Source organism: Chenopodium quinoa, unplaced genomic scaffold (genome assembly GCF_001683475.1).
Source record: "Chenopodium quinoa cultivar QQ74 unplaced genomic scaffold, ASM168347v1, whole genome shotgun sequence".
Lineage (NCBI taxonomy): Eukaryota > Viridiplantae > Streptophyta > Magnoliopsida > Caryophyllales > Amaranthaceae > Chenopodium > Chenopodium quinoa.
Window position 1 is genome coordinate 57878 of NW_018744137.1, and position 22163 is coordinate 80040.

Sequence of the window (22163 nt, forward strand, 5' to 3'; positions counted from 1 at the left end):
GCGGCCCCCTTATTCCTCCTAGATCCTCTTCAGTGATGACAATCTCAGGAAATGTATATTTGGACGGCCGTTCTTGGTGAACGGAATTTACATCTAACCGCCTTATATAATCTTTGTTGCCCCTAATAGTGGGGCCGCCTCCTTAGAAGCCGCCTGCAATGGTGTAGACGACTGCATCATCTGTATCGGAACTGTCGGCCTGTTGATTCTTTTTGGCCGACTGCTTTTTTGAGGAAGTGTTCCCCGTAGATTTCTTGACATAAGTGTCAAGATCACCTTGATCAGCCAAGCGGTCTAGGTACCGCATGAGACTGATGCAGTCATTGGTGTGATGACCAACGTCATCATGATAAGCACAGATTTTGTCTTGGTTCCGGTTGCTTGCAGAACCCTTCATGGGGAGCGGCTTCTCAATTGAGAGCCGTCCCTTTATTTCTTTTAGGATAAACTGGTTATCCTTGTTAAACACATACTTCGGGGAGTATGGTTTGAATTCTTTTTTCTTTTTCTGAGTCGGCTGTTTAGAGGAATCAGCCGCCCAGACCTCTTTTCTTTTCTCATCTTTGTTGGATGACTGTTTCTGTCGTCCCTCTCTTTTGTCGAACCTCTTCCCGTCCGACTGTTTCATCGTACACAGATCAGTCGCCTGTATATAGGCTTCTGCTTCAATCAAGGCCTCTTGAAGAGTCGCCACCCTTTTTCGAACTAAATCAAATTTGAAGGTAGACCCGTCTTTGAGACCTCTAAAAAAGTCAGTATAAGCTACCTCATCCGGTAACCCTTGAATCTGTATTCTCATCAGGTTGAACCGCCTGATGTAGGAACGAAGCCCCTCCTTCTCGCCCTGCTGAATTGTTCCCAAATCAAGGGTCGTTTTCTTCGCAGGGATGTTCATTGCGAAGTTGGAGGCAAATAAGTAAGCAAGCGTCCTGAAGCTGTTTACACAACCAGTCGGCAGGTTGCCGAACCATTGCTGTGCAATTCCCTTGAGAGTCGCTGGGAAACACTTGCACCAAGTGGGATCATCCAACCCTTGAAGGTACATCAGGTTGGTGAATGCCATCAGATGGTCTTCTGGGTTAGTAGTGCCGTCATAGGCGCCTACTAGAACATTTTTTACTTTGGCCGGCTGAGCGGCTTCAGTAATTTCCTTGGAGAAGGCCGACGGCTGTTCACCAAGTCTAAGCAGCCGTAGCTGCCAGTCCATAGGTTGGACGTTTTTTGCTGCAGGTCCACCAAATGGAGGTGGCTGCATAAAATACTGTTGTTGCGGCACAAATGGTAAGTTTGGTACCGCCTGGGCACTATGAAAGCCGGACTGACGGGAGGTGCCGCCTGACTGACTCTCATGGTACGACTGAGTATGCCTCATCGAGGCATTTCGCAAACTGTCCTGAAAATTTGAAGTAGAAGCCGACTCTGATAATCGGTCACTCTTCTTCTGCTCTAGCAGGAGCCGAGCATCTGTGAACGTTTTCTTTGACCCGTCCGCCTGAATATGACGAACCGGTTTCCTATTTCCCGTAGGATAACGGAGTTTTGTAAAATCAAGAGCAGGTGGCTCCCGCTTCTTGGATTTAGGATGGGGAGTCGCCTCTCGCCCTTGAACTGGCTTCCTCTTCAGTGAAGTGGAAGGTTTCTTGGCAGACTGCTCTTTGACTGAAGCAGGCGGTTTTTTGTTGATCAACTCTTGAATCTCTCCCTTGAAGTCCCTCATGAAGGTCATGAGTTCGTTCCTTGTGATGGGAGTAGACCCATCAGTCGGCTGTTGCCGAGCAAGCGGTGCGCCTGCTGGCTCGCTTCCTGTTTGAAGATGCTCCCGTTCCCTCCTTTCGGTATGGCGGGTACGTCGGGCCCTTAGGGTCCCGTCTGGAGCTGTATGAGTTTCAACTTCAAATTCACTTTCGGTATCATGGTCCGACTGAACTTGAGGGTCGTCTAGGGGACGCCTCTCTTCTGGAGTCGGTATAGACTTGGATGCCATCTCTGAAGTACTCTCCCCACAGACGGCGCCAAATGTTTCGGGGTTTTCTGATGTCCTGCGGGAGAGTTACAATTCTGAGACTGGAACCGGACGCCTGTACCTGCAAAATAACGGAGACTCCTGAGAGCTCCGCCTCCAACGGTCAAGTTAGCACCTGATTAAGGAGTAATCAATACAGAAATTAAAGTAATGAGATCTCTCTGGGTGAGAGTGCTTAGTATTGGTAATCTGCGTCGTTAGCGAGATTAGCCGGTTGTTGATGTTCCGTAATAACTCTATTCTTCTCTGCTTGATTACTTTTTTCCCTCCTTAATTAATGAGGATTAATTGAGTATTTATAGCCTTGAGAAGCGTGCCACTCTCTAGGTTTAAGGTAAACCTAGGGCTGATCGGGCCTCTAGACTGAATTGGGCCTTGATGGCCGGTTTTCCCATTTGGCATGAGTGGACACGTGGCGTGTCTAAATTGGTCCGTAGAGGACGTATCTGTGATTGACACGTGTCAGGCTCCTGTTGGCCTTCGTGAAGGACACGTGGCGGAACCTGGTTGGTCCACTTGTCAGACGGTGATTGGTGGATAAAAATCCCCTAATCAGAGACAATAACATAATAAGTTGTTTAATATAGAGTAAAGTTAATAGATATATTATTATTCTGAAAAGAAGGGACGGAGGAGGTAGTGCATGAATTACCTGAAACCACAAGAGTTCCCGTTGCATTTGGAGAGCTGCACCCGAGGCCTTATTGAGAATTTTAGGGCAAGGTAAGGAGGAAGCCAAATGAAGAATATTATTTCTAGTGATGGGATGCACATATTCAGTTAGCAAATGGTTAACATCTTTTAAATGGAAAATATGACTAAAGATCTTCTCTTGACGGTACTCAACAGCAACATGAAACATGGTTTTTTGTTGTTTATCCACTTCCCATATTAGATCCGGGTACTCGCGTATAAGAATTTCGATGAACTCATTGTTGCCCACCTCTATAGCTTCAAAGAGCAGCCCGGGCGACGGAAACCATAAGAAACTAGAGATTTTCTTATGATCTCTTTCTCTTATCACTCTTTTCCAAACTTGCTGTACCAATTCTAGCTTGCGGTTATGATCTTTCTCTTGCTTCCCCCATTTGTTTTTCACTGTAACAAATTATCAATATGTTGTCAATATAATAATGTACTTGTAGCATATAATTAAACAATACTCCATTTGTCCCAAATAACTTACACAGTCAAACTTTGCATAAATGTTGACGTATTAATTTGACCTTATTTTTACATATATAAATAATAAAAATTATAAAATTAAAAAATATATATATATGTTATAAAACTTAATATCAATACCTATTTAATAAGCTACTTATTTTATGATATAATATGTTATTAAATGTTAAAAAGACTATAGTCAAAGTTAATATATAAATAGTGAAAAAAGTGTAACGCGTCAGTTATTTTGAGATGGAGAAAGTGTTTCATAGTATGTTAATAAAATAACCTATGTATTATATATGAGTTGTTGAAAAAGTTTAGCTAGGATAACTAACATATAAAAAATAGGTTTGATGGCATATTATCAATTGGTTATGTAAATCCAACTGCTAGTGAACAAGCCAATAATAAAATTATATATGTAGAATGGAATGATTTAGAATAAGTGGAATGGGACAATTGGAATTATATTGGAGTAGTTGAGAACCTACATGCATTGCAAATATACTCGAGATGACTTAATTTGCTCATCACTACTGGTGTCTTTCTGGCCAAGGCGAGCAATGGTGACACCGCGTTTCCATCCCGCTTAATGGCTAATTCGTCATCTTCATCTAGGATCTTCAAAGCCACATCTACAATTTATGTATTAAGGGATTAAGCCGATGAAAAACTATAAATAAATAATTTATTTCAACATTGCAAACTTACAATAGGAATTCCCTCGTGAGAAGGGCTTCCTAATGATAGCAAACTTATACAAAGTCTTATACAAGCATACCATATAAATCTTTTTCGATGACAGTGATGAGTAGATTGATGAGGTCTTCAGGAGACAAATTGTCAAAGTGAGTCATGAGATGATCAACCACCTTCTCATGGCCTTGCACCGCGGCCATTTGAATTGGTTTCTTGCCTAGGCTCCCGCCAATGTTAGGCAGATTTGGGTTATGCTTCTCCATCTCCTTCACAAGATCAAGTACACCCGAAGCAGCAGCCAAACAATAAGCTGTATTTCCGGCTTTGTTTGGCTGCACCAATTGTGTATCCGTTAAATTGGCGTGTGCAAGTAGTTCTTTTACAAATATATGCTTCCCTGCCGTTGCTGCTATGTGCAATGCTGTATTTCCATTTTTAGAAATTATTTCCGCGAAGCACTTAGGGTCTTCTACAAAAATTTCATGAGCTGATTTCCAATCACCATTGAAGGCCGCTTTGTACAATCGTACATGATAATCTTGGAAGCATCGTCGTCCTACAACATTCATGATGTACATTATGTAACACTCGTATTAGTTACAAGTAAATGATACTCTTCGAAAGGAAGAAATGTACTAGCTATATATTTGAGTGTTAGTTTACTTACCAAGCAAATCTATTTTAACATTGATTTGTTCAGGCTTTGCTGAAGAGTCCATCGGATTAATTAATTTGGCCAGTTAATATACGATCACGATTCACGATGATGTTTTTCAGGGAAAAAAAATGTAAAAGGAAAACGAAACCTTGAGTATTTGGAAGAAGATAACACAAACTCAGAGATTTGTATAGATCAGAAAAACTATATGGGTTAGGATAAAGTGATTAAAGGCAATATAATGACCCTTTTATAATGTGTAATTAAGTATTCTTTAATAAGACTTGATAAACGACTACCAAAAGAAGAGCTGAGCTAATTGGGAGCTAATTGGTCTTCAAAAGCTTACCTAAAGCCATTAAGTGAAGGAAAAAGTGAAGTTTAGTGATTAATAAAACTGAGAGACGTGTTTATTTTTTGCACTAAGAAATATCTTTTTGTTACTCGAACATCCTTTACACTCGTTTAAGATATAATTCCTCCGTTTTTATTTACTTGACTAACATTCCTAAAATGAAAATGTCATATTATTAAGGTTTATTTTTACATTACCACCCAAAAATGTAACCATTTTCGAACTAACCATCCGTTTAATTTTTTATTTTAAATTACCACCCTTTAAATTAAATAAATGCTCAGATTACCACCCATTTCAAAAATCCGGTAGATTTTCCGTCTGTAGGTCCCACCTAACACTTATTTAAATCATTTTGATTTATTTTTCCCCTGATTTTTCTCTTTAAAAACGCTCTATATACTTTAATTCACATTTCCATCTCCAAATTCAACCAAATTTCAAAGAGAAAAAATGTGAAATGAAGTTAGGAGAGCTTTTTTAAAGAGAAAAAACGGGGAAAAAATCAGTAAAAAGGGTCAAATAAGTGATAGGTGGGGCCCACAAACGAAAAAACCACCGGATTTTGAAAATGAGTGGTAATCTAAGCATTTATTTAATTTAACAGGTGGTAATTTAAAATAAAAAATTTAATGGGTGGTTAGTTTAAAAATGGTTACATTTTTTTGTGGTAATTTAAAAATTCCTTTATTATTAACCCATAGTATATAAGTATATTTGATAAGTTTTCTGTAGATAAATTATCTAAATTACCTCTCTTCTCTCTTTAAATATTGTGCCTAAAGATATGGATTAAGAAAATAGAAACAGAAGAAGTATCAATCTTATACTTGCGATCTCTTGCCATTATTTTAACTATTGTGCGATTATTATATCTAGACTTTAGAGTTATTAATATGAAGTACGTCGTACCATTCAAACATTCTATTTTATTGTACTTATATATTTGTATTATTATTCCAATTCCACTTCATTCTGGTCCAGCGGATGGACGTAATCACATGTATGATTCCTTGTTAGCTCTAAGCAACATCCAAAATTTATATCAATTTTTAAGAATATATATAATCAAAAAGGAAGGAAGGAAAAAGTGAGAAGATGAACTAGGTTATCTTAGGAGATCGAGAGCCTTCCTAGAAGTTACCGTCTCGGCTTCTCCATTTCAGAGAGGTTACACAAATTCTGTTTTCTTCTTATTGTAACTTTCTATCCAGAAATTAGATACTCCCTCTGAGTTTTAATAAGTGTTACACTTATTAAATAAGACCGTTTTTTTAGTAAGTGTTACACTTTTTTTTTTTTTGGCAAAAGGCTACACTTTACTACTATTTTTTTTTTAGTTGACAACGTTTGACTTTTACGCTATTCACACACTGTACTTTGACCCGCTTTTGTAATTTATAGATACGATAAAATATAACATGTGAGATCTTTTTAAATCGTCTTTATGTATATTTTATTAATATCCACTATTATAATTTTACAATGTTGATAAATAAAGTTATTAAGCGTTAAAAACATACGCTGACAAGCGTGATAATAAAAAGATGTCAACTAAAAAAAACAGAGGAAGTACTATATCTTTCTCCTCTCATGGTCCTAACCTAAACCCAATGTTACTTTTTTATTATTTCTTCCTCACACATTCATTACTTTTCAGTAAATTATTCACTATATTTCTTTTATAGTTTTATACTACTCCCACTACCCCACTTACCTCTTATTTTATTTAAGTTAATTAAATTGCTTTAAACTATGTGTTGGTCAAACTGTAACACTTACGAAACACGGAGGGAGTATATAATCATAATAAAGACCAAGAAAATACAAAATTGCAAAACATATACATGCAGAGAGTCGTCTTAAACTTTTGGGGCCATGTGTTAATAATAATAATAATAATAATAATAATAATAATAATAATAATAATAATAATAATAATAATAGCAACTTTTTGGTGCATGCAGCAAGCCACATCATGTGTCAGGGATTACCTGAGTTATTCAATCAAGGTTTACTCGAGTTACTCGGTAATTAAGGGGTTACTTGAGGGGTTCGGAGAGGGGTTACTCGAGGGGTTCAATTCACTTGGTCAAGAGTTACTTGAGGGATTACTCGATCAGAGGTTACTCGATTAGGCCGGTTATTCTAGGGGTTACTCGGTCATGGGTCACTCAAGTTACTCGATCAGAGGTTATTATTTAAGGAGTTCGGTCAGAGGTTACTTGAAAAGGGGTTATTTGAGGGTTCAATCAAGGGTTACTTGAGGGGTTAGTCAGTTAGGGGTTACTTTAAGGGTTACTCGAGGAGTTTTGACATGGATTACTTGGTAAGAAGTTACTTGAGGGTTACTCAGTCAGGAATAACTCAAGTAACCCCTGACTGAGTAACTTGCGTAATCCTGACAACTTTAGTAACCCCTGACCGTGTAACTCGAATAACTTTGGCAACTTGAGTAACCCCTAACCGAGAAACTCGAATAACCCTGACAATTCGAGTAGTTCCTGAACGAGTAACTCAAGTAGCCCCTGACTCACACTACAACAAGCCACAAAAAAAAAAATTGTGTAATAATATGCGTTTACATTTTTATCTCAAATACTTCTTACATTCCTTTAATAATAAAAAAAACGTAGATAAGAATTTTTTTATTTATCCACTAAAATTAATGGTAAATTATTTTTAGTAAGTAAGACCACCTTATTATTGTTGATAAAAGCATTTTGTCTAGGAAGACCAAGTCAGTCCAGGCCAGCCAAAGAAAGGAGTATCGGTCATCCTCAAATTTAAGAGTTAAATATATTATATATTTATTGTATGGTCAAAGAAGATAATTACATTCCTAAATTATAGACTACAGTTCCCTAATATATTGCCATATATATTATAGTTAAAGGAAATAATTAGCTTGATAAAAATGATAATTATCTATTTACAGTTAATTGAACCCTAATACGACCTGACTTAGAAATGACCCTACCTGATTGTAACCTGCAAATTATTGACTTGAACATAACTCGACTTGAATCCGAAAATGACCTGACTTGAAAATGACACAAATTGATTATGATCCGCAAATATTGACTTGAATCGAACTCGACTTGAACCCGAGAATTAATGACGACCCGACTTGAAAATGACCCGACTTGATTAAAACCCGCAAATCATTGACTTGAACCGAACCCGACTCAAACCCGAGAATGACCCGACCTGATTATAAACCGCAAATTATTGACTTGAGCCCAACCCGACTCGAACCCGAGAATTACCCTAACCCGTGAAAATCCGAATTAAACCCGACCTATGGTTCACCCGACCTGAATGTAACCCGGCCTGTTATTAACCCGACCCAAACCCGATAAGAAGTATAACTCGAATAAAGCATGACCAACCCAAACCCAACCCACATAGGTTATGGAATTAATCCGAGTTGACCCGACCCATTTACCCGAATTGACAGCTCTACCCGAAACCTTAAAAATTTCTCAAAAAGCGTGGATATTAGTCTTCAATTTTGGAATTTTTTGACTTTTTTTCACCCGGAAATAAAAATTGCCGAAATTTTTACCATGCTCCCTAATATTCTCCGGGATTCGAATTGGCTGGGTGGAACCATCCAATTTGCCTTTAAACGACCAATTTACCGGTTCACAACTTGCACCAATTACATTATCTCAAGCTTACCACGAACATGTATGACAAATATAATGATCATGTATGGTACCAAACGGAATTATATGACCCCGAAATGTATCCCCTAAAATCTCAATGATTTTCGACTCAAGGCCCGAAACATTCGAAATTTCTCAAAAAGCATGGATATTTAGCTTTCAATTTTGGAATTTTTTTAACTTTTTTTCGTCCGGATATAAAAATTTCCGAAATGTTTACTATGGTCCTAAATACACTCCGGAGTCCAATTGGGTGGGTGGAACCATCCAATTTGCCTTTAAACGACCAATTTATCGGTTTATAACTTGCATCGATTCCATTAATTCAAGCCTACCACGAACATTTATTACAACAAATAATGATCATATATGGTTCCAAACGACATTATATTACCCCGAGGTGTATTCCCAATATTTTCAAAACTTTTCAACACCGAACCCCGAAACCTCCAAAATTTCTCAAAAAGCGTGGATATAACCTTCAATTTATGAAATTTTTGACTTTTTTTGGCCCGAAAATAAAAATTGTCAAAATGTTTACCATGGTCTCTAATACCCTCTGGGAGTCCAATTGGATGGGTGGAACCATCAAATTTGCCTTTAAACGGCCAATTTACCAGTTTACAACTTGCGTCAATTTCATCAACTCAAGTCTACCACAAACATTTATGTCAACATATAATGATCATATATGGTTCCAAACGACATTATATGACCCTGAGATTTATCCCCTATAATCTAAAGGCTTTTCGACACTAGGCCCCGAAACCTCCTAAATTTCTCAAAAAGCGTGGATATTAGCATTCAATTTTGGAATTTTTTACTTTTTTTGGCCCGAAAATAAAAACTACCGAAATGTTTACCATAGTCCCTAATACCCTCCGGGAGTCCAATTGGTTGGGTTGAACCATCCTATTAGCCTTTAAACGACCAATTTACCAGTTTACAATTTGCACCGATTTCATAAATTCAAGCCTACTACGAATATTTATAACAACAAATAATGATCATATATGGTTCCAAAAGATATTATATGACCCCAAGATGTATTCTCTTGAATTTCAATACTTTTTGACACCTGGCCCCGAAGACTAAAAATTCTCAAAAAGCGTGGATCGATATAGCCTTCAATTTGTGAATTTTTTTACTTTTTTTCGCCCGGAAATAAAAATTGTCGAAATGTTTACCATGGTCACTAATACCGTACCCTTCGGGAGTGCAATGGGTGAGTGCGTGGAACCATCCTATTTTTCTATAAACAGCCAATTTACCGGTTTACAACTTAGGCCCTGTTCTCTTCACCTTATTTTTGCTGAACTGAAATTATTTTTACTGATTTCCTATTATAATTCTTTTTTAAGAAAACTGAATTTTACTGAACTTAACTTATTTTTACTGAACTGAAATTATTTTTCCTGAACTAAAATTAATTGCATGATCTATATTGTCGTAAATTTATTTTTACTGAACTGAAATTATTTTTACTGAATATTATTTTTTAAAGGTGAATAGAACAGGGCCTTACACCGGTTTAATTAGCTCAAACCTACTATGAACATTTATGACAACATATAATGATCATAAATAGTTCTAAACGACATTATAGGACCCCGAGATATATCCCAAAAAAATTCAAAACTTTTCGACACCGGGTCTTGAAACATCCCAAATTTTTCAAAAAACTTGGATTTCAATTTTGGAATTTTTTGACTTTTTTTCGGCCGGAAATAATAATTGCCGAAATGTTTACCATGGTCCCTAATATCCTCTGGGATTCCAATTGGGTGGGTGGAACCATCCAATTTGTCTTTAAATGACCAATTTATCAGTTTACAACTTACACCGATTTCATTAACTCTAGCCTCCCACGAACATTTATGACACCAAATATTGATCATATATGGTTCCAAATGGCATTATATGACCCCAAGATATATCCCTAGAATTTCAAGAATTTTCTACACCAGGCCCATAAACCTCCAAAATTTCTCAAAAAGTGTGGATATTATCTTTTAATTTATGAGTTTTTTTTACTTATTTTCGACCGAAAATAAAAATTGCCGAAATGTTTGCCATGGTTCCTTATACCCTCTGGGAGTCCAATTGGGTGGGTGGAACCATCCAATTTGCCTTTAAACAACCAATTTAGCGATTTACAACTTGCACTGATTTCATTAACTCAAGCCTACCACGAAATTTTATGACAACAAATAATGATCATATATTATTTCAAACGGCATTATATGACCCCAAGATATATCTCTTATAATTTCAAGACTATTCTACACTGGTCCCCAAAACCTCAAAAAAATTTCAAAAAACGTGGATATATATTAGCCTTCAATTTTGGAACATTTTGAATTGTTTTTGTCTGGAAATAGAAATTATCGAAATGTTTACTATGGTCCCTAATACATCCCGGGAGTCCAATTGGGTGGGTACAACCATCCAATTTTCCTTTAAACGACCTATTTACCGGTTTATAACTTGAACCGATTTCTTTAAATCAAGCCTACCACAAACATTTATTACAACATATAATGATCATATATAGTTCTAAGTGTCATTATATGACCCCGAGCTGTATTCCCTAATAAAATCTCAAGGTTTTTCGACACCGGACCCCGAAACCTCCAAAATTTCTCAAAAGCATTGATATTAGCCTTCAATTTTGGAATTTTTTGACTTTTTTATGCCTAAAATAAAATTTTTCAAAATGTTTACCATGGTCGTTAATATCCTTCAGGAGTCCAATTAGGTGGGTGGAGTCATCCAAGTTTCCTTTAAAAGGTCAATTTACTGGTTTACAATTTGCACCGATTTCATTCACTAAAGCCTAACACGAACATTTATGACAACATATAATGATCATTTATGGTTTCAAATGACATTATATGACACCTAGATGTATCTCTAAAATCTTATTTCTTTTCGACACAAGGACCCGAAACCTTTAAATTTTCTAAAAAAGCATGGATATTAGCTTTAAATTTTGGAATTCAAAAATTACCGAAATGTTTACCCCCCGGAAGTCCAATTGGGTGGTGGAACCATCCAAATTTTCCTTTAAATGACCAATTTACCGGTTTACAACTTGCACCGATTTCATTAAATCAAGCCTACCACGAACATTTATGTCAACAAAAAAATGATCATAAATGGGTCCAAACGACATTAAATGACCACGTGAAGTATTCCCTAGAATTTCTATTCTTTTAAACATCGGTCAGACTCCAATTTTCTTAAATAACGTGGATATTAACCTTCAATTTTTGAATTTTTTGACTTTTTTCGCCTGGAATAAAAATTGCTGAAATGTTTACCATGATCCCTAACACCCTCGGAGAGTCCAATTGGGTAAGTGGAACCAACCAATTTACTTCCTTTAAACAACCAATTTACCGATTTACAACTTGCATCGATTTCATTAATTCAAGCCTACCACGAACATTAATGTCAACATATAACAGTTATATATGGTTCCAAACAACATTATATGACCCCGAGATGTGTCCCCTAAAATCTCAAGTCTTTTCGTCAACTGGCGCCGAAACCTCTAAAATTTATCAAAAAGCATAGATATGAGGCTTTAATTTTGGAATTTTTTGACTTTTTTTTCGCCTGAAAATAATAATTGACGAAACGTTTACCATGGTCCCTAATACCCTCCGAGGATCCAATTGGTTGGGTGGAACCATCCAATTTGCCTTTAAACGAACAATTTACTAGTTTAAAACTTGCACCGATCCGATTTCATTAACTCAAGTCTACCACGAACATTTATGACATCAAATAATGATTATATATTTTTCCAAATGAAATTATATGACTCCGAGATATATCCCCTAGAATTTCAAGACTTTTCGATACCGGGCCCCAAAACCTCGATCTAAAATTTTTCAAAAATTGTGGATATTAGCCTTCAATTTTGGAATTTTTTGACTTTTTTTCGCCCGTAAATAAAAACTGTTGAATTGTTTACCATGGTCCCTAATACTCTCCGGGAGTCCAATTAAATGGATGGAACCATCCAATTTGCCTTTAAACGACATATTTAATTTATAGATTTTCACCTTGCACCAAATTTAATTAACTTAAGCCTACCACGAACATTTCTGACAACATATAATGATTATATATGGTTCCAAACGGCATAATATGACCCCGAGATGTAATCCCTAAAATGTCAAGGGTTTTCGACACCGTGACCCAAAACCTCTAAAATTTCTCAAAAAACATGGATATAAGCCTTCAACTTTTGAATTTTTGGACTTTTTTTCACTTGCAAAAAAAATTGCCGAAATTTTTACCATGGTTCCTAATTCCCTCCGGGAGTCAGATTGGGTGGGTTGAAATATCCAATTTGCCTTTAAACGGTCAATTTACCGGTTTACAACTTGCACCGATTTCATTAAATCAAGCCTACCACGAACATTTATGAAACATATAATGATCATAAATGGTTCCAAACGTCATTATATGACCCCGAGATGTAATCCCTAAAATGTCAAGGGTTTTCAACACCGTGACCCGAAACCTCCAAAATTTCTCAAAAAACATGGATATAAGCCTTCAATTTTTGAATTATTGAACTTTTTTTGCCCAAAAATATAAATTGTTGAATTGTTTACCATGGTCCCTAATACCCCCTGGGAAACCAATTGGGTGGATGGAACCATCCAATTTGCCTTTAAATGGCCAATTTACCGGTATACAAATTTCACCGATTTCATTAAATCAAGCGTACCACAAACATATATTACAACATATAATGATCATAAATGGCTCTAAACAGCATTATATGTCTCCGAGATTTATCCCCTACAATTTTAAGACTTTTCGACACCAGGCCCTGAATCCTCCAAAATTTCTCAAAAAGCGTGGATATTAGCCTTCAATTTTGTAATTTTTGACTTTTTTTTCGCCCGGAAATAAAAATTTTCAAAATGTTTACCATGATCCCTTAAACCATCCAGGAGTTCCATTTGATGGGTGGAACCATCCAATTTGCCTTTAAACGACCAATTTACCGGTTTACAGCTTGCATCGATTTCATTAACTCAAGCCTACCACGAACATTTATGACAACAAATAATGATCATATATGGTTCCAAACGGCATTATATGACCCTGAGATGTATCCCCTAAAATTTCAAGACTTTTCGACACCAGGTCCAGAAATCTCCAAAATTTCTTAAAAAACGTGGATATTTGTCTTCAATTTTGGAATTTTTTTTTATTTTTTTTCGCACGAAAATAAAAATTTCCGAAATGTTTACCATGGACCCTAATATCCTTCGGGAGTCCAATTGGGTTGGTGGAACCATCCAATTTCCCTTTAAACGACCAATTCACTTGTTTACAACTTGCACCGATTTCGTTAACTCAAGCATACTATGAACATTTATGACAACATATAATGATCATATATGGTTCCAAACGGAATTATATGACCCCGAGATATATTCCCTAAAATATCAAGACTTTTCTAAACTGGTCCCCGAAACTTCCAAAATTTTTTAAAAAACGTGGATATTGGCCTTCAATTTTGGAATTTTTGACTTTTTTGCCGGAAATAGAAATTGCCGAAATGTTTACCATGGTCTCTAATACATTCTTGGAGTCTAATTGGGTGGGTGAAACCATCCAATTTTCTTTTAAACGACCTATTTACCGGTTTATAACTTGCACCAATTTCATTAAATCAAGCCTACCACGAACATTTATGACAACATATAATGATGATATATGGTTTCAAACGTCATTATAAGACCCCGATATGTATTTCCTAAAATCTCAAGGTTTTTCGACACCGGGCCCCGTAACCTCTAAAATTTCTCAAAAAGCGTGGATATTAGCCTTCAATTTTGGAATTTTTTGACTTTTTTTTGCCCTGAGATAAAAATTACCAAAATGTTTACCATGGTACTTAATACCCATGAGTCCAATTAGGTGTGTGGAACCATCTAATTTGCTGTTAAACGACCAATTTTTCGGTTTACAACTTGCACCGATTTATTGGTTTACAACGATCAATTTAATTAACTTGCACCGAACCCGACTTGAAACAATATTGACCACAATTTTAACCTATCAAAACCCGAATTTAACCTGACTTGCTACTAACCTAACCTGAATTCAGCCCGACCCATTCCTAACCTAACCCTAATTTAACCCAACCTGTTACAAACCCGACCTGAAATCAACCCGACTTGTTTTTTACCCGACCTAAATTCAATCCGACTTGTTATTAACCTGACCCGAATTTTAACAGACCTATTACTTACCCGATCCAAAATTCAACCCGATCTGTTGTCAACCCGACTCGAAATTAACATGACTTGTTATTGACCCAACCTAAATTCAACCCAAATTGTTCCTGACCCGATTTCAAGTCACCTTAAATGCTTTTTAGACAACCTTATTATTGTTGATCAAAGCATTTTGTCTAGGGAAACCAAGTCGGTCCATACCAGCAAAAGAAAGGAGCATCATCCTCAAATTTAAGAGTTAAATATAGTATATATTTGTTGTATGGTCAAAGGAGATAATTATCTTCCTAAATTATAGACTATAGTTCCCTAGTATATTTTCATATATATTATATTCATCGGAAATAAATAGCTTGATAAAAATGATAATTATCTATTTATAGTTAGTTGAACCCGAATATCACATGACTTAGAAATGACCCGACCTGATTGTAACCTGCAAATTATTAACTTGAACATAACCCGACTTAAATTCTCGAATGCCCCGACTTGGAAATGACCCAACATGATTATAATCCGCAAATTATTGACTTGAACGAACCCGACTTGAATCCGAGAATGACGCGACTTGAAAAGATTATAACCCGCAAATTATTGACTTGAACCGAAGCCGACTTGAACCCGAGAATGACCCGACTTGAAAATGACCCGACTTGAATATAATCCGCAAATTATTGACTTCAACCGAATCCGACTCAAACCCGAGAATGACTTGACCTGGTTCTCACCCTCAAATTATTGACTTAAACCGAAGCCGAGAATTACCTTAACCCGTTTTAACCCGACCCGTTGTTCATCCAACCCGAATGTAACCCGACCTGTTATTAACCCGACCTAAACCCGATAAGAAGTATGACCCGACGTGACCCGACTTAAGCATGACCAAATCCAAACCCGACCCGTATAGGTTATGGAATTAATCCGAATTGATCCGACCCAAGTTAACTTGACCCACTATTTTCCGACCCAAACTCGATCCGTTTACCTGAATTGACAGCTCTAGTTCACACGGATACATTCAAGTCATGAGCGGCCACTGATCCATGAGATGACCACATAAGCCAAGAGCCATGACCCAGCGATAAAAGGCCCAATGTCAAATGAACACTGGGCCCAGTTAATGTCATGCAAAAATCAATTTCAGTTTACGATTTATTCTAGATGTAAACTTCACACTTTGCAAATGTAATTTATAATTCAGAGTTAATAATCTTAATATGATGACTTTGTATATTTAATAGTGGACTTTAAGTTAAAAATAGTAATCTTGGAAAAATCCTTCTTTCTTCTTCTTTTTTTAGGAGATTTATAATCATTTTAAAAAATTTTGAATTTTTTTTAATTTTTTTTAAGCAACGTAAGACATTCTCAAAAAGGAGGAACAAATCTCACAAACAAACAAAAAATTTTACTCCTACAAAATAAACAGAATGTCAAATCAATAATTCTACCATTTCATAATAGCTGACTACCAAGCATAGCTTGTTCTAATAGTCAAGTTTGTATCTCACAACCAAGAGATTGTGGGATCAAACCCCACTAGAGATATTTTGGGGGTGGGGATTCTCTTACTTTTACCATTCCCCCTCACTTCCAAATTATTTAGCTCGCTAACCTGGGTCGGGAGGACCTGTGTGATACACCTAAATTACACAATTCTACATGATATCGGATTCCACTAAGGGTTTCTAAATCAGTTTTTTTTAATTTATATCTTTATTATAATTATACATTACATACTTGAATTAGATATATACATATAATAATACCATCTACACACACCCACACCATACACATGCTTTTATTTAACTTATATTTTGATATTTTACATAGTAAACTCTCATCATGGGCATCGTCCATTTTAGAGTGATCACATCTTAACACCCTTGGTTGCGTACGTTTTATACTAATACAGAGCTACTCAAAGTATGGTGCACTCAACAACATTTACATAGCCATTCTGCATCATATTGCGGAGATTATAATAGTCGCCAACCACATGCCCAAACGTCACACATTGAGCCCTCAAAGTTGAAGCCTCGTCCGAGGAGTGGCTGATGATGAAGGACCCATCATTTGCCATGAAGAGAGCTCCTTGATTGAATAAAGAGTCGTCTACATAGTTGTTGAGATTGATATCTAAACGGAGTTGATTCGGGTTGTTGACATTGAACCTCACCCCTCCTGAGGGCATGGCTTTCAGTCTAGGGCCTATGTACTCATGTTGTCCCCATAAATTTAAGAAAATCTGCACCATGGGTGCCAAATTATTGTGAAGTTCCACCATAAAAGTTGTCCGGTAGTTATTCTGGTCTCCTATCAAGAACTGCACACTGTTGTGCAATTTATTTCCATTTCACTATTCAAACTAATAATGTAAGCAAACTAAACAAGATAAAATTAAAACATTTTAACATATGCACCCAACAAAAAAAAAAGAATTTAAAATATGACTACAGTCTACAGAGAGTACCATATTAATCTAATGATAAACAATAATATGATTGGTTCATTCTTTCAGATTATAATATGAACACAAAATTAATTATTTTTAATGTGAAATAATGAACCGGTCATATTATAATGTGTATGTTGTATAAAAAATTTTCAAAAATATTTATTTTATATTGGATTAAAATTTCTAATGTATTATAGTTGTAGTTATTTTTGTTTATTTATTCAGTTTTTTTGAAACAGTGGTTTTAGTGAATGTGAATATAAATAATACAAGTGATCACATATTAAATTTTTAGTTGCTATGATTCTTTTTCAACAAAGCTAACATCACACAAAGGTCATTGGTTCAAATCTCATCCACTGCACCCTTACTTTTAAGTGGAATGTTTCACACGCTAATAAGTATGAAGGGGCTACATCCACATTCTCATATGAAGGGGCGTGATAGAGTAAATAAACCAATTTTGAAATTCAACCATAAACTTAAGCATTTCGTTGAATTGGTCTAACATTTATAGTTTTTGCATGTATTAAAGATTTATATATTTGAAAACCTGGTCACCCCCTCCCTTTTCCACTACCTCGAAAACAACCCCCGTCTCTTTCAACCGCACCCAACATGCCTCCATTTTCCCCACCCCGAAAACCACTCTTTCCCTTTCCATCTCCCCATAAACCACTCTTAACCCTTTTCCCGACCCTAAAACGACGACACGTGCCAATAATTTTTATAAAAATTTAACCAATTCCTCAAGTTACCGTTCATATGGTCCTAATAATACCCATAGAGTTGGGATTATTCAATAATATTCCAAAGTTTTGGGATTATTAAAAGAAAATCAACCAATTAAAGTTGAGATCATCAAAACAATTTTTGCTTTATTAATTAATTAGGTTCACTTAAAACGTTCCATTTGATGAATTGATTAGGTTAGGGTTGAACCTTTAACTCAAAACCAAACAGCACCATAGCCAATTTTTTTTAATTTAGCCAGACTACATACTATAAAAATTATCAGTGTAAACAAAATTTATTTGAATTTTTTGTCAAAAATTACCTAATAAAACATAGAATTTGTGAGAAACTACCTAACAAAAAATGTTGTAAGAACGAAACTACCTATTAAAAGGTAAAATGTCTTTGGCCGGATTCTTCAGTTGACCTAATTTTTCAGCGTTGACCTACCACAAAACACCCCCAAACCACCCGTTTTTATTCCAAAATCAACACAACCTGCTTGAATATGTCTCTATTATTTAGCAAGGCGAAACTACCATCCAACCCTAAAGCTGGTAGTTTTAAGGGTATTATGTGCCGGGTCAACGCCAAATAACTTGGTCAACGGTGAAAATCCGGCTAGAGGTAGTCTTTTACAATGGTTTACCTTTTATAAGATAGTTTATTACAATTTCTTATTAGATATTTTGTGAAAAACTACCTTTTAAATTTTAAATTTTGCGAAAAACTACCCTAAAAACAAAATGTTGTAATTAACTACTTTTTAAAGTATTAAATGTTATAATTAACTACATTATAAAGTATAAAATGTTGTAATTGACTACCTCCCACCAGAATAACTCATTTGATTTTTATTTTCCGGTGTTGACCGTCATGTGATGGTCACATGATCCTTTAATGACTTAATTCCCCATTTTCTCCCAAATTTCCCCGCTTTATACCAACTCTTTTCTATAACAATACGATTATTCATATTTTATATTGTTTATTTGCAACCCCTTTGATAATTATATGGGCTAAATTGGTGTAAAACGGGAAAATAAGGGGAAAAGAAGGGAATTAAGTCATTAAAGAGTCATGTGACCCTCACGTGACATGGTCAACGTCGGGAAATAAAAGTCAAATATGTCATTCCTGTAGTAGAAGGTAGTCAATTACAACGTTTTATATTTTATAAGGTAGTTAATTACAACATTTGTTTTTAGGGTAGTTTTTCGCAAAATCTGGAGTTTAAAAGCTAAGGTATTTTTTCACAAAAAAATCCTTTCTTATTTATGCAAGATTTTAACTTCTTATTTATGCAATATTTTCTTTTGCCTGGTTATTTGTGTTTGGTCCATATAACCCTTTTAAACAAAAAGTGGATAATTAAGCCACCATGTGTTATTTGCTTCAAATGTATAAATATCAATAAAGTGGAGGTTGCCGATGATAAAAAAATAAATAAAAAGTTTTCATAAATAGAATAATAAAAATGAATATAGTTTAGAAAATGGATGAAAACGGAGAGTGGGCAAGACTTAGGAAAACAGAGGTAGTAATAATTTTGTTATTTCCATACTAGCTTTGGTATATCTATTTTTGTAATAATATTAGCTTATGATTTATCATCATTTTTACCCTACTATATACTGGTACAAACCAGGTTTTCATTCCTAAGTCCTAATTATAGTTTATTACCTCTTTCTCTAAATACTCCCCATCTTGTATCTTCCTCTCTTTTTCAGTTTCTCAATACTCATACCAGTCCCTCTCTTCACCTATTGCAATGTCAATAATCCGCCCTCTACGGAGTCCGTCCTCCCTATCGTATCTACGTACTCTCAGTCTCCCCATGAAGCAGCCAGTTAATCAGCCATGCATATCCATATCATTATGCGCATTATTAATTAAAAACATACAATATGAAGACATATTTGTACATTTTAAAAAAAAAATTAATAATAAAAAATGGGGCGACGAACCTGTTAGCCATGATTATGAAGGACTTTAACGGAGGATTTGTATTTGGAATTTTAGGGATCAATCAACTATTTAACCTGTAACCCTAATTAAACCAGAACTTTATCTCGATCATCTGCATTATATACTGTGGAATCGTATGTATGTTTATGCATTAAACTATTGATTAAGTAGAGACCATTTTGAGAGTTCTTATTAAAATTAATTAAATAAATAAATAAATAAATAAAATTGAGGGTTGAACGTAATATGGTAGGTAATAGGATGCAGACATTGCACCCAATTGCTTCAAATAAGAAAATAAATAAATAAAATTATATTATATGTGGAGTTTTATTATTTGCAACAATTAAAATTACATATTGATGCATTTTGTTAAGGGGTTTATTAATTTGGTCTGGATATCTTACATAATGATGTTTAAGGATATTCACGGAATATTAAATTTTTGTTTGCCAACCATATATGTTTTTATAACATTGTTTACTTTAGTCCGTCCAAGTATTTGCTTTTGAATCGGATTTTGTTATTGGTCATTATGTCACCAGGCCACGAATTAAGAGTTGACAAATTTTTATTTTTTTTTGTTTGAGTAATTTTTTAACCTAATTCTTATTTATTTATTAATTTATCTTTCTTCAAAGTTTGAACAACTTAATTCTAATTGTATTCACAAATAAGTTTAATAAATTAAAGATTATATATTCGTAATAATAAAATTGCCTTCACGATTTTGAAATAATCTGTTGATAAGGATATGCTTGGGTGAGAGTTGTGGGACTAAGGCCTTTTATTTTATTTTTTTTTATTTTTTATGCAAAGTAACAGAAATTAGATTAGAACAAAGTTAATGATATAGAGAGCTAAGGAGGTATGACATAATTGTGATGACCTACTGACTGTATTTTAGACTAAAGCCATGTTTGGCTCACCTTATTTAACTTATATTAGATCAACTCAGAAAAATAAGATATGAAATACTCTATTATGTTATGTACGATTTTAATTGTTAAATATTTTTATTTTTGTAATAAAAATTATATATTAATTATAAAATACACGTGAACTAAAACCAGCACTAAGTCTAATATCACAATTACATATTCATAGTTTTGCGAGAGGGAGGGATAGCTCAAGTGGTTAGAGTTTTCCTCCCGATTCTAGGAGATCCTTCATAATTTCCTTTTCTTATAAAATATTCATTTCATTTCAATTCAGTTCAGTCAATGAGAACATGCCCTAAGATTACCCTGACTAATATAATTATAGGTGCACTGAAAGATAAAAATAACATAAAACACCTCTCCAAGTATGCTTCGTTTCAGCGAGATATTAATTTAGTTACATCATACACATAGTAAAAATAAAAAGTAAAATCTTTCATCATAATACATAGTAAAAATAATAACAAAAACAACTATAACAAGTTTACAAGCATCTTCTTCGATCTGGCGCAATTGTTTTTGTTAGCACGCAACCTCTAATCGATTCAATCATATTATTCTCTATTACTAAAGGTCTAAAGTTAGGATTCCTAAATTGTAATGTATTTGGTTATAAGTTACTTGTATTTCACATGGTAGTATAATCTTAATACGATGTGGTTGTCCATAAGTTCATGACTTACATAAACAATTAAGTCTTTCTTTAATTATTAGTTTTCGCTTTCCTCTGAGTACTATTATTAGAAAGGACATCCAATGCACTAACACAGGTTAGAAAGTCAACCTATTAACTTAGTACAAATCTAAGTCATATTAATAAGTAAGCCTACAAATAATTTAAGTGTTAATATGTTCATAATAGATTTTTGTTACTAAATTAATATTATGTTTATGTATCATTGTCATGGCAAAAAAATACTAGGATTTAAGGAATACGAAGTAGTATTGAAATACGGAGTATGATTATGTGAATCTTCTTGTCAAGTGGCCATGAGCTCATGATACTGTATTACATTGTAATTGAAAAAGTCAACAACACATTAAAATGTCGTCTTTATTGAATTTTCTCTATAAAGTCTAGACTATGTAACTATATTATCATTCAACCCTTTATTCCGAATCATATTATTCTTCATTTTTTCCACCTAATCATTTACAAATTTAAATGTGTATAAGTATAGTTTAAGATATATATATATATATATATATATAT

General features: G+C 34.9%; 2 protein-coding genes across 2 annotated transcripts in view; both read right to left on the minus strand.

The window, feature by feature from the left end:
* Nucleotides 1-4749, minus strand: part of LOC110693084 — a 44242-nt gene extending 39493 nt beyond the window's left edge. Inside the window, exons 1-4 of the mRNA XM_021870211.1 lie at nt 4560-4749; nt 3975-4448; nt 3685-3828; nt 2653-3121 (exon numbers count right to left, since the gene is read on the minus strand). Coding sequence (XP_021725903.1) covers nt 2653-3121; nt 3685-3828; nt 3975-4448; nt 4560-4611 — 1139 coding nt within the window. The 5' untranslated portion in view covers nt 4612-4749. The remainder of the gene's footprint in view (nt 1-2652; nt 3122-3684; nt 3829-3974; nt 4449-4559) is intronic.
* Nucleotides 4750-16583: 11834 nt separating this feature from the next.
* LOC110692908 lies at nt 16584-20165 on the minus strand. The gene is made up of 2 exons (XM_021869981.1): nt 20009-20165; nt 16584-17181 (listed from the first exon to the last, which is right to left on the minus strand). The coding sequence occupies exons 1-2, from the start codon at nt 20017-20019 to the stop codon at nt 16770-16772; spliced, it is 423 nt and encodes a 140-aa protein (XP_021725673.1). The 5' UTR covers nt 20020-20165; the 3' UTR covers nt 16584-16769.
* Between the last annotated feature and the right edge of the window lie 1998 nt (nt 20166-22163).